The 13,558-nt window shown below is 40.0% G+C and overlaps 1 protein-coding gene across 4 annotated transcripts in view; it reads left to right on the forward strand.

Moving 5' to 3' along the window:
- Nucleotides 1–13,558, forward strand: part of enah (ENAH actin regulator) — a 71,344-nt gene that overhangs the window by 37,147 nt on the left and 20,639 nt on the right. For all 4 annotated transcript variants that reach the window (XM_083563048.1, XM_083563049.1, XM_083563047.1 and 1 more), the window contains exon 4: nt 5,135–5,207. In XM_083563048.1, the coding sequence (XP_083419174.1) occupies nt 5,135–5,207 (73 nt within the window). The remainder of the gene's footprint in view (nt 1–5,134; nt 5,208–13,558) is intronic.

Here is a 13,558-nt window from a genome sequence, read left to right on the forward strand (position 1 = left end):
CTTGCTTATAGCTTTCTGCCTCAAGTGGTGGCGAGCATCATGTGTCACGTCAGATGTTAGATTGTTGTTCTGCCTTTTATTCACAGTTTAAATACTTTGTCGTGATGATCTGTTGACAGATAAAAACACAGGTCAAGTCTCATGTGTCTGGACGAAGTGGACTGTCGCACTGGCTGTGTTGATTTAAGGCCCTGATGTGTCTGCGTGTATGGGATTCTGATGGTATCTAGGGAAATTCTGCCCTTGGGGGGGTTAGTCAGGGGGTGAGTATAAGCGAGTGGGTTTGGGAGACCTGTGTCTGGTATGTCTTTGCTTATAACAGCACATGACTTTGATTGCATCATGAGACCTTTTGGAAACGATGATGGGACAAGTGACGTTATGCGGCTCGCTTTTTAATGATGAACTCTGGCTCCTTGGTCTCACAGTCTCTCAGTCTCTTGGTCCCTCAGGCCTTATTCTCTCTATCTTGTTCATGTGCATCAGTGAATAGACTTAATTTTTGAGCTACTCTTTGAAGCTCATCAGCTGCTGACTTGGAGCTTGTAGTTTTTATTTCCAGTCGGTGTTTTTTCTTAAAATTAAAAACAACAAAAAACAGTTCTGCCACATCAGAGTGGACGCAAGAACCCAGATCATCATGCCTGCTCCACGGATTCGCTGTTTGCAAGAACACAAGATCAGCAACGTTAAGATCATCTTAAGAAATAAGTCCACTGTCTTCGTGTAACCTGTAGAAAGCCGTGTTAACAGGTTCTGAGTGCTGAAAATGTTCTCAGTGTTCGCAGTGATTGTGTCGGAAGCTGTGCTGTCGTGGAGCAGGAGGATGTGTCCGCTTACAAACCTTCACTAATGCCTAGTTTCACATTCATCAAAATGTACATCTTTACATGTGACTTATATCTATCTGTTGTTTAAAACCATGAGAGGATTCAGATATTAAGATATACCTCCCACAGTGGGGAAATTTCTCAAATTCTTCTGCTCTTCGTGGACTTTTGAAGAATATTTGTCTGGAATGCTTTTTGAACCGCTTCGCTCAGCCTTCACTTTTTTCACCCACAAAATGATTAGAATTTCTTCACCGTTATTTATTTATTTATTTATTTATTTATTTATTTATTTATTTATTCTAGACAATAATTGTTTTACAATTGAATTAAAAACAAATCAGAATTTATGTCGTTCTGTCACTGAAAGAAATGACAAGTCACTATCACTTGTTGCTGAAAAACGTTTAACAGTTTGCTGTTATCAGTAGGTTTATTTCTTTTCAAGTGACCATTAATTTGTGACCAATATTTGATATGTAGATTGATTTCTCCTCACTAAACTGTTTCTCGAGCGCGTTTTCTCAGCACCACGAATATGACGCATCAAAACACCTACGGAGAACGAGGCATGTCCTGAGAGTCACATAGAATACAAATTAACATGGGAGAGGTAGAGCTGTAACTTCCTGGAGACACAACGGGAAAAGGTTTTATTACATCTTTTTTTTTTTTTTTTTTTTTTTTTGTTTGTTTTGTTTTTTGCACTACAAAGGCATGTGTGTGGAAAAGGGCCATGCGTTAGAAGTCAGAAGGAATTGAAGTAAATTGATAATTTGTTGTCTGTCTGAACCAAAAAAAATGTAAGTAAAACGTCTGCACCATATTGAATTGCAGAGCATCATATTTTTTTCATTTCATCGTAGTGCTTTGTGTTGAATCGACTCGAAATCAGATCACACTGCATCAGAATACTGGTGAATCATGTCATATTGGTAGCTGCTTCATATGTATCTTTAATATATTGTTTTGTTGGCTATGCATCAAGATGGGAATTGCGTTGGCCTCAGTGATGGAGATGCACATCCCTACTACATAGGACATTTCATTTTTTTCATGAATGTAGTAGGTAGATGTGGTAGGGTTTGACACATACATACATTCACCATGAAACTGAAGTCTGTTGTGATGGACCAATTGGTCTGTTTCACTGGAATTACATTTTTGGCTTCCTATATAGAAAATGAGCCCGTAGCATGAGCTGTTATATTTCCTGGAAGTTAAGGTGGAACAAAACTAAACAGAAATATATTTTATTTCTTCAGTGTCAATAAATTGCCAAATGTATACTTTATTGTATTATTATTATTATAATTATTATTATTATAATGCAACCTTATTCAGAAGATAATGATACTGTGCAGAAATAAACAAAGGCTCAGTGTATTTCATTTTCAGTATATTTTCTTTGAATACACCTTGCAGCATATCCATTGTTTTGTGCTCTGAGGTGAGGACAGTACTGATGTATATAAATGATACAAATGGTGATACTGAGATCTCTAATAAATTCCCTTCTGGGTTCTTCTCTTTCTGGATTCTGCTTACTGAGTTCTTTCTCCTGAATTCTTTTACTGGATTAAAATTTGGGCTTGAGTTTATCCAGTTCTGGATTCTCTCCTGGATTATTTAATTCGGTTCTCTCGTGAATTTATTACTGGGTTCTCTTCTGAAATCTCCACTGGGCTATTTACTGGGTTTTTTGATTGGTTTATTATTGGTTTCTCTGGTGTCTTCTACTGGATTGTCTACTACTTTTAACTTGGTTGTTCCTGGGCTGTCTAGAGTTTAAAAATTAATAATCAAAAAAACGGAGAAAGGAGACTTGTTATTTCTGCTCCAATGCATTTTCCTCTGACTTGGTCCTCATAATACTTGTGTTGTTGGCTAAAAGATGTTGGGGTTTTTTTGTTAACTTTTTGTTAGTGCTTGAATCTACAATGATGCTTTTTAAAAACGGGAAATGATTATTGTGTGTGATGTGAATCTACCCCCCCCCCCCCCCCCCATACCCTCTACTTGAGCTGTGTTTGCACGTTTGGTTGTAAAAGGTTTATCCTCTTTGGCACATGTATTAGCCCTAACCTAATGCACTGAGGCTGATCTGATCTGATTGAAGGGCAGCGGGATCGTACTCCTCACTCTCGGCAGCAATGAATAATTCATCAGTGTATGATGGACAGGTTGCTTTTTTCTGCATAAACGTCAAGGCAGAGCGCCACTGCCCATAGCCTTCTTGCTTCCAGTCTCGTCTTGTTTTACCACAGCACAGCTGTTTGGACACCATGCTTCTCTCACTGAGGTCCCGGGATGCCGGTGACTCCGGTGTTTGCTGTGTCGGAGATGCAAGCGCACTTGTCCTCATGATTGACCCTCCCAAAGACTACAAGAATGGACTGATACGGTACATCTGCTGCCAGAAGAGTCCTGCCTTTCCCCTGCACTCGTGTAGGTTCCTGTTTTTGTGCTTCGTCATATTCTGACTTGTGCATTTTTGTCGTTTTTATGCTTTTGTTACTGTATCAGTATTTAAAGATTCATAGGCACAAGGTATCACGGTTGTAATTTGATACTTGTGGAGTCGATTAGCAGTAGATTAGCACATTGCTGTAAAAGAGTTGAAGTAGAAGTTCCCATCGGAGTTAATTCTGAGTGCTTTCGGATGTGGTCCATGTGCCGAGTGCTGTGTAGATGAGCAGGTCAGTATGAAAGCACAGCAGTCTGCCAGTTTAAGGCCACATTACAACCTCATAAAGCCATGTTTTTATTATTATTATTAGTCCACGTCATGCATTGGGAGAGAATGATTGTCCTTCTGCTGACTCATTAGGAGTCAGTTGTAATTAGTAATTAGTGGGAAGCAAGTGACATGTTACTGTGGTGCTCTTTTTGTTTCTCCTGGGTGGAATTTGCTAATATGATCAAATGATTGAGAATTTATGGATAGGAACTGTGTTACAGAGAGCAATTAATAAAAACAAAGAAGCCATGTCTGGATTGAATCTGACCAAAGATCTATACAGTGTGACATAATATTCTTGTGGTGCCTTGGTTTTGAAGACATAATTTTATTCCAGTGATTCTTAACAATCTGTTCATCCAGCATTCAGAGGTTTGATGTATTTTTTTTTTTAAAGCAATAGTCTATATTGGCAATTCCAATTACATTTTTCCCAAGTTAAAATGCAGATTATTACCTTTAATTTCATTGTTTTAGAGACAGACAGATCACTTCTTTCATCCCAGAGGGAAATTCAAGAATTTGCATTAGGGATTAGTCATTAATGCATCATCTCGCAGCTATCAAGTCTCTGTGCTGTTTTTTTTAGGCCAGTGTTACAGTAAATGTGCACAGTGTCTCTTTTGGTCCATTTCACACTGCTGGCTTTTACCACAACTCATGCAGTGCTTCATATTAGTGACCAAGTTTTTAATGGGCAAATGAGGATTTGGGTTCCTAATAAATTCTCTTTAGTAAAACCCATTGGTCAAATTTGCAACAATGCAGAATAGTAAACAAATTTCTGCCGTGTGCACAAAGATACCAAAAGACGCATCTGCACAAGGAAAACACAAACCTGGTGTTAAATGAATGAGTAGGCGATTGTACAGTCACCTGAAAAAGGAAGTATGCGTTTGTGTACAACTTCTTTAAACAAACCTAATATGACAACAAAACCACACAACAGATTTAAATATTTAGTCATTTTCCATCCTATAACCAACATTCAGAAACCAGGTTGGGGAAAATAAAATTGTCTTTTCTTTGTATAATTGTTTCAGTTCATTAGTGTTTAGGAAATACACAGCTTTGTGAAGATCCTTCCCCAGCATCTCACTGGGGTTGAGGTCTGGACTTTGTCTTGGACATTCAAACACTTCTTCTTTATCTATTTAGATGTTGATTGTTCATGTTATGGATCATTTATGGGTAGTGTAGAAATGAAGCATTCAAGAAGTATCACCTTCCCAGTGAAGCATTGCTTCAGACACATCTGCTCAATACCGCATTGATTCTACTTCGCTGTGAGAAAGCCAGGCTTTGGAATAGTTACACGTTCTGTGATGCTTAGTGTCTGTGTGCTCTTTCAGTGTGGATCATACTGTGGCCCTTCTGTAAGGCCTAAACAAGCCCAGGTACAAAAGCTGACCCACTACATTCCCCCTAAAGCAGCGGTGAAATGTTGCTCTCAGAAATTTATAACTTTTGTATGCTCTGTGTAAATAATCAATTCAGTGTTCTAGTTTTTTAACATGGGGATCAATTGAGGTTTTTTTTCTTCTCCCCTTGTCCCTCTTTACAGGCCCCACATTGCCAAGACAGACCCCTCAGGTGCAGAATGGCCCCTCACCAGAGGAGCTGGAAATGCAGAGACGGTGAGTGTTGAAGTGTTTTTTTTAATTTTGTTTTTTGACGAGTATAGCCTGAGTTGCACAAGTATTAGTCCAAGTGGTTGTTCAAAAAATAAAATGAGACATCATTATCAAAAATTTCATAACATCATTATTTTATTAAAAGGTTGGTGGTTCTTAAATCACATGAAGTGGGCATGTATGATGTGGGTTAAGTATAAATTTTTGCAGACAAAAACAAGCCAGGCTTACACAGGAGCATTGTGTACCCATTGCCTTGGATTTCCTTTGCTCTTGATTGATGTTACTATATAAACTCTTTATAGCCCATGGACCTTTCAGCCAGATGTTTCAAAAATAGCAAAAAACATCAGTATTTAGTATGACTATATGTTTCTTCTTTTTCTTCTTCTTCTTTTTTCGGCTTCTCCCATTAGGGGTCGCCACAGCGGATCATCCGTCTCCACAACCCCCTGTCCTCTACATCTGCCTCTGTCACACCAACTACCTGCATGTCTTACCACATCCATGAACCTCCTTCTTGGCCTTCCTCTTTTCCTCCTTCCTGGTAGCTCCATCCTCACCTACCGATATACCCCATGTCCCTCCTCTGCACATGTCCAAACCATCTCAATCTCACCTCCCTTACCTTGTCTACAAAACATCCTACACAACTCCTCTCTCGGCACCCTGTTGTACGCTTTCTCTAAATCCACAAACGCACAATGCAACTCCTTCTGACCTTCTCTATACTTCTCCATCAACATTCACAAAGCAAATAAGGCGTCTGTAGTGCTCTTCCTCGGCATAAAACCATGCTACTGCTCACAGATGGTCACCTCTTCTCTCAGCCTGGCTTCCACTACTCTTTTCCATAATTTCATGGTGTGACTGATCAGCTTAATTCCCCTGTAGTTACTGCAGGTCTGCACTTTTCTCTTATTCTTAAAGATCGGTACCAGCACACTCCTTCTCCATTCCTCAGGCATCACATTTTAGAATCTTGTTAAACAATCTGGTTAAAAACTCCACTGCCATCTCTCCTAAACATCTCCATGCTTCTACCGGTATGTCATCTGGTCCTACCGACTTTCCACTCTTCATCCTCTTAACCGCTGCTCTCATTTCCTCCTTACTAATCCTATCCACTTCCTGCTTCACCATCTCCACATCATCCAACCTTCTCTCTCTTTTTCCTCGTTCATCAGCTGCTCAAAATACTCCCTCCATCTTCTCAACCCACTCTCCTCACTAGTCAACACATTTCTGTCTAACTTACAGAACATCCTTCCCAGCTCAGAGAGAAATTATTTTCTCCTTCCTTAGTGTCCAACTTCTTAATTATACAAGAGAGTGCACACTAGCATGCTGGATGTTGGACATTTTCACCCTTTAAATCCCTAAAAACATTTCTGGGTGTCACTTTATTTTTATATGTTGCAATTTCGGAATACAGGGACTAAAATTCCGAATTGGATTTAATTTTGAAATCATGCTCTTTCTGGAGTACTGTGCAAACTCTGACTTGTAGCATAGAACTGAGTGTGGGAAGTACCGCTGGAGAACAGCGATGGCTAGAACCCAAACCACCTGAACTGATTCACTTAGAAGTGTTGCATGTGACAGAGAAATTCATAGACTTTGGCCCACATTCAGCAGTACTATTTTTTGTAGCCAACAGCTTCTCATTTCAATTCAGTTTAGATTGTATAGCACTTTTTACATTGTCCCAAAGCATAAGCAAGTATAAATTGGAGCACCAGAAATTAGTCCCTATAAGTTTCTCTTTAATGAGCGAGCCAGTGTTGACTCCCTAAGATGGTTTCAGGAAGAAACCTTAAGCCACTGTAGCAGTTTTTATTAGTTCAATATACTTCTATTCATTAAAGTCCAGATCCATCTTTATGGTTTTTGGGATTAACCCACAGTATAGATCTTTAGATTGTTCGCATCACCGAGTGGTCCACAAATCCAATTTCCAGGTTCAATGGAAATATAATAACAGTTATTATCTGAAGTCCTCTTCAGATTTTATTAAACACCCAAATTTTAGCATTGGTCTAAAAGTTGCATGAGCATGGGTTCACTTTGAATGTTGATAAGGACACGTGCAAGGCAGTGCACCCTGAACCAATATATATTTGTTTATTTATATATATATATATATATATATATATATATATATATATATATATATATATATATATATATATATATATATATATATATAAAAACCTTTAACACTAAAAGATCATGTGAATAAAGTTGATTATCTTGTACCATGGTACCTGTCAGGATTTGGTATAGATTAGGTTTGAAAAGTCAGTTCTCAAAGTTATTGAGTTGAAAACAGGAACAATGGCCAAGCGTAAGATTCTGAAGCACTTTGACAAGTATGAAATTGCGATGTCTAGACGACTGGGGTCCGAGTATCTCCATCAGGTCAGGTTTTGCTTTTCATGAACTTAAATGCTGCTCATTTGGGTTGATTGTCTATTCCAAAATCTTCCACTTTTTCTTGACTTCTGATTGTTACTGGTGATACAGTTACATTTGGTAATAAGGCCTCTACATTACTAGTCTGAGTCTGTGATGGATTGTGGTACCTAATATATAATTGTATGCAGACACTTTGATTGATTTTCCATTTTTTCTTAGTTTTAACATGGCCTTCTTTTCTCCCATAGACCTCTATCTGGTCTTCATGTTGGTTTATCTAACCCAGAGGTTAAAACTATGAATAAACAATCTAACATAACTCACCTGTGTAACAGGAAACACCGGTTAGTCACATGTTCCAGTATTTTGATCACTTGAAAAAGATGAGTGGGTTTAATATAAGGTGGATGTGGTAGCTCAGTGGCTCATATGTTGAATTTTTTTTCCCCTTATTCCATTATTATACCTCTATAACCACATTCTAAGCAGGTTCTCCAGGGTCCCTGCAGCTGTGAACAGGAAGTAAGTGAGTGCCGTGTTACAGAAGCAAATAAAGTCTTTTTGCAAACCTTAGTAACAGGTTGTGCACATCAGCCATGTCGGGTTGTGTAAATGTGCCATATAAGGATCCCTCACGTAATCGGCAAAGACTCTATTAAAAAGTGTCAGGCTCATGTTCTCTGATGGAATGTCTTTGAGCATGTGTAATAGAGCCTGGTGTTCAGTCGCACTCCGAGCCTACTGCCATATTTAGCTATTGCAGTCAATGGAACAGTTTAAATGCTTCGAGCCTGAGGTCATTCCGTGATGCAAACCCCATACAATGCTGGCCATTGGAGACCACTGTAAAGGAATGCAGAGCAGGTTGCTCGAACATGTTTATAAATGGCCGTCAGTGGCCTCGCTTACTATAAGCGCACGGCCGAGTCGAGCTGCCGGCCCTGAGCACTCTGCAGTAACGACTCGTCAGAGGACCATAATTAGATGACGGCTTGTCATGGAATGTCAGCTCCATTTCTAAAATGTTCTTGAAGGTCATTGCCAGTATTTGTGGATTTATGCATATATATTGACCTTTTTAGATAAATGTTCTTCAGCAGTTGGACACTGTAATGTGAATCCAAACTTTGACCCTTTTGGTTCCAAAAGTTGTTTTGGAGTATTGCAGACAATAATGAATTGCATACTGCAAAATCTTGGCCCAGTACCAATTGGTTTATCTACAGCTTGCCTTGTACCCTGTCTGGATCTCATCTGTTTCTCAGTCACGTTTATTTTTTTCAGAACTGAGACTCTGAAGAGGCTGGAGAGAGTTTTTACACTCCTCAGATATCAAGACTGTAACCTGACTCATGGCCCAAGCCCCTGCAGCCAAACTGTATTCTCACAGTTCCTCTACAGCCAGCCTGCATGTTGGAATGACTTTGCATTTCTTTGCAGAAAAAACGCAAAGGAAAATGAAATGTTTACATTCTGACTATTCGTGTTGTACAACTGGAACTACAGAGCTACAGGATGATTTAGGAGTTTTGGCCTAGTGACATGAACAACATTGTGACCTAGTTTTCAGTACACAATATTTATGCAATTTGGAACCCGTCCCAATTATACAAGGCTTGGCATGGCTCTGTATACCTCTATTGTGCGCATCAGTGTTCACTTATTTCACAGAGTAAAATGTCTTATGCTGATACGAATCATTAGTAACACCTGGTAAAAAGAAAAGCGCTGTAAGTAAACAGTAAGTGCACTGTCATTAAGCCAAAAATAAAAGCACCCTTTAAATAGTGCATAAGGTTGCTGGGAGTAGAGGTGTCCTAGCTTTGCCTGCGTGAATCAGTTGACAAACGGAGTGTTTTTGTGCATCTGCAATTTTAGGATAGGTCACAGTTACGTATTAATTTGTTGTGAATACAATGCTGTAAGCTTCATTAGTTATTGCACAGGAGAGAAGGTTCATCATACACCTGAGGTGAACTCTCAGTAACACCTTCAACCAGCTAACCTGCCCAGTATAACAGGATTTCAATGCTTGTCAGACAGGTTTCTTGTGAATGTTGTTTGTGTTGGCTACTTTCATCAGCGGGTGATGCAACAAGCATTCCACAAATCAGGAGCTTTGCTCTACTGTCTTCACTCATATTGGTAGATGCTTTAATGAGTTGCTCAGTGTTTTCATAAAGTAATTATTTTTATTTTTACTCTACTGTGATTTAGAGTTTGTTCGACAATCATTCATCGAAACTGTTACCCCAAAAGCTAACCATCTGTGGAAACAATGCAAGGCTATGGCTGGAGACTAGCTAACATGGTATTTCTTCACACTTTATCGCCATTTTCTTCTACCGTAATTTCCGGACTATAAAGCGCACCCGTATATAAGCCGCACCCACTGAATTTTACAAATATTTTTATTTTGAACATACAGTGAGAAAAAAAAAAAGTATTTGGACACCCTGCTATTTTGCAAGTTCTCCCACTTAGAAATCATAGAGGGGTCTGAAATTGTCATCATAGGTGCATGTCCACTGTGAGAGAAATAATCTAAAAAAAAAAAATCCAGAAATCACAATATATGATTTTTAAACTATTTATTTGTATGATACAGCTGCAAATAAGTATTTAAACACCTGTCTATCAGCTAGAATTCTGACCCTCAAAGACCTGTTAGTCTGCCTTTAAAATGTCCACCTACACTACATTTAGTATCCTAAATTAGATGCACCTGTTTGAGGTCATTAGCTGCATAAAGACACCTGTCCACCCCATACAATCAGTAAGAATCCAACTACTAACATGGCCAAGACCAAAGAGCTGTCCAAAGACACTAGAGACAAAATTGTACACCTCCACAAGGCTGGAAAGGGCTACGGGGAAATTGCCAAGCAGCTTGGTGAAAAAAGGTCCACTGTTGGAGCAATCATTAGAAAATGGAAGAAGCTAAACATGACTGTCAATCTCCCTCGGACTGGGGCTCCATGCAAGATCTCACCTCGTGGGGTCTCAATGATCCTAAGGAAGGTGAGAAATCAGCCCAGAACTACACGGGAGGAGCTGGTCAATGACCTGAAAAGAGCTGGGACCACCATTTCCAAGGTTACTGTTGGTAATACACTAAGACGTCATGGTTTAAAATCATGCATGGCACGAAAGGTTCACCTGCTTAAACCAGCACATGTCCAGGCACGTCTTAAGTTTGTCAATGACCATTTGGATGATCCAGAGGAGTCATGGTAGAAAGTCATGTGGTCAGATAAGACCAAATTAGAACTTTTGGGTCATAATTCCACAAAACGTGTTTGGAGGAAGAAGAATGATGAGTACCATTCGAAGAATACCATCCCTACTGTGAAGCATGGGGGTGGTAGCATCATGCTTTGGGGGTGTTTTTCTGCACATGGGACAGGGCGACTGCACTGTATTAGGGAGAGGATGTCCGGGGCCATGTATTGCGAAATTTTGGGGAACAACCTCCTTCCCTCAGTTAGAGCATTGAAGATGGGTCGAGGCTGGGTCTTCCAACATGACAATGACCCGAAGCACACAGCCAGGATAACCAAGGAGTGGCTCTGTAAAAAGCATATCAAGGTTCTGGTGTGGCCTAGCCAGTCTCCAGACCTAAACCCAATAGAGAATCTTTAGAGGGAGCTCAAACTCTGTGTTTCTCAGCGACAGGCCAGAAACCTGACTGATCTAGAGAAGATCTGTGTGGAGGAGTGGGTCAAAATCCCTCCTGCAGTGTGTGCAAACCTGGTGAAAAACTACAGGAAACGTTTGACCTCTGTAATTGCAAACAAAGGCTACTGTACCAAATATTAACATTGACTTTCTCAGGTGTTCAAATACTTATTTGCAGCTGTATCATACAAATAAATATTTTAAAAAATGATACATTGTGATTTCTGGATTTAATTTTTTAGATTATGTCTCTCACAGTGGACATGCACCTACGATGACAATTTCAGACCCCTCCATGATTTCTAAGTGGGAGAACTTGCAAAATAGCAGGGTGTTCAAATACTTATTTTCCTCACTGTAAATAAGCCTCACCTGTCTATAAGCCGCAAGTGTCTACAGTGAAACTAATGAACTTTACACAGGATTAACGAAAGACAGTGTCTGTAACACGGTGTAACGGGTGAAATATGTTGTGGCTCCTTTAAGAGCAGAGTGGCATTTTTGGAAATGCCTGCCGCCGCATTTTACCGCTATTACTGCATGTGTGCAAGGCCGAGGAATATGTCCTTATTATTTTCTGATGCTCATTTCTAATTTTCTTTGACTAACCCGTAACGCTGTTGCCAAGAAAAAATTTTGGTAAAAAGAGTTTTGGAAACCTGTCTGTGCTTATATGATTTCTGTTGCAACTGGAGTTAGCGAGCTCTCCCATGACCCAGACTCAACGTGTTACAACGGCTTGTATCTAAACAGTAGCCTACCAAGAAAGTCATTGTTCACTGTCTTTCTCCTTCCTTTCACAACAATTTATCTTTTGGCATCGTCGTGCGTTTAAAAATGACCACCGGTGGAAGCTTTTCTCCTGTTCGGAAATTTCATTGGTCTAATGTTATGTCGCTCAGTTTTTGGCTTGAAGTTTGTGAAACCGGGAAAAGCCCAGGAAAAATGCATAAATTAGCCGCTTCGTTGTTTAAGCCGCGGGGTTCAAAACGTGGGAAAAAAGTAGCGGCTTATAGTCCGAAAAATACGGTAATTTACTGTATATTACTGGACCTTCCTTAACCTCTCAATGTCTTGGCCCAAAATGTAAGTCTTTCATTCTCGCCTGTTTACGCTCATTTAACAATAAAAGTGTGTCTGGTCTCTAGCTTTCGTCTGTGACACTGAAGCTGGACCTCTTGTAGATTCTTATCCAAGTCATCTATACGTGCTAAATTACTATCAAAGCATCCTTGGGTGACTCACATCAGCATCACAAACTCAAACACGCAGTATATATAAGTATCATAAACACGAGTATCAAAACATCCTAAAGCTTCTCATACCATATGAAACTTCTAGACTATTTGGGGTCCAGTATGATGCTTAGATTGTGTGTTCTTCCTGTTCATACTGTCTGGCTCTGCTCTCAGGCTTTTCTTTTCCCCAAAATCCATCCCTTTCTCTCCAGGACAGGACAGGCTAAGCTGAGAGAGTGAGAGAGAGAGAAAGAGTTAGTTAGTTAATGGAGTTCCTTTTTTTTCTTTTTCATTGCACCAAAAATAGTGTAATAGTGTGTTTAAAAAGACATGAGGAGCTTTAATGGTAGGGTAAAAATAGCTGGTTGTATGCTGATATACAGGTTTCCTGTTCTGTTTGCCTTCAGCACATCTGCCAGGTGGGTTTTCTGGAGCTCATTTTCGAGATTGCACAGACACTGCTAATGGAACAGGGCCCCAAAACGCACTGGTGCTGAGTTTGGAAGTAATTCTGCATGCTTCATGTACTTCACTGCATGAGGTTTAATGGCACAGATTTTGTTGTCAGTTTACTCTTTGGTGTAGATTTAGCTATTGCCACTCATTTACTAGCCCACTGACTCCTGCCCTGTCACAGGTCAACTGGCAACCGTGGAAGGTGCGTGGAAGACGTTCTTCCATTGAGACGTTCTTCCATTGAGACGCTTCATGTTTTCACTGGGCAGCAGAGAAAGCAAGTACACAAACACCAGTGACTGTACCCATGATCACTGACTGCAGAGGGAGAATAATGAAATCTCCAGTTTTTGTTAGATGGAAAGTGAAATCCACCAGGCAGAAAAGTCAAGAAGGCTCCACATGGGTGATCCTGGCAGGCTTCCACAGCGACCCAAACCCCCGGGTCTTTAATGCCAAGAGGAATGAGGCACAGACCAAATGGGCCCTAAATCAGCACTCAGCATGTGCCAGTGTTGCCTCGTCTGTTTTGCCTTCATACCAGAGTGGAGTTTGTTCCCTTTA

The sequence above is a fragment of the Silurus aristotelis genome, assembly GCF_946808225.1.
Source record: "Silurus aristotelis genome assembly, chromosome: 15".
NCBI classification, from domain to species: Eukaryota; Metazoa; Chordata; class Actinopteri; order Siluriformes; family Siluridae; genus Silurus; species Silurus aristotelis.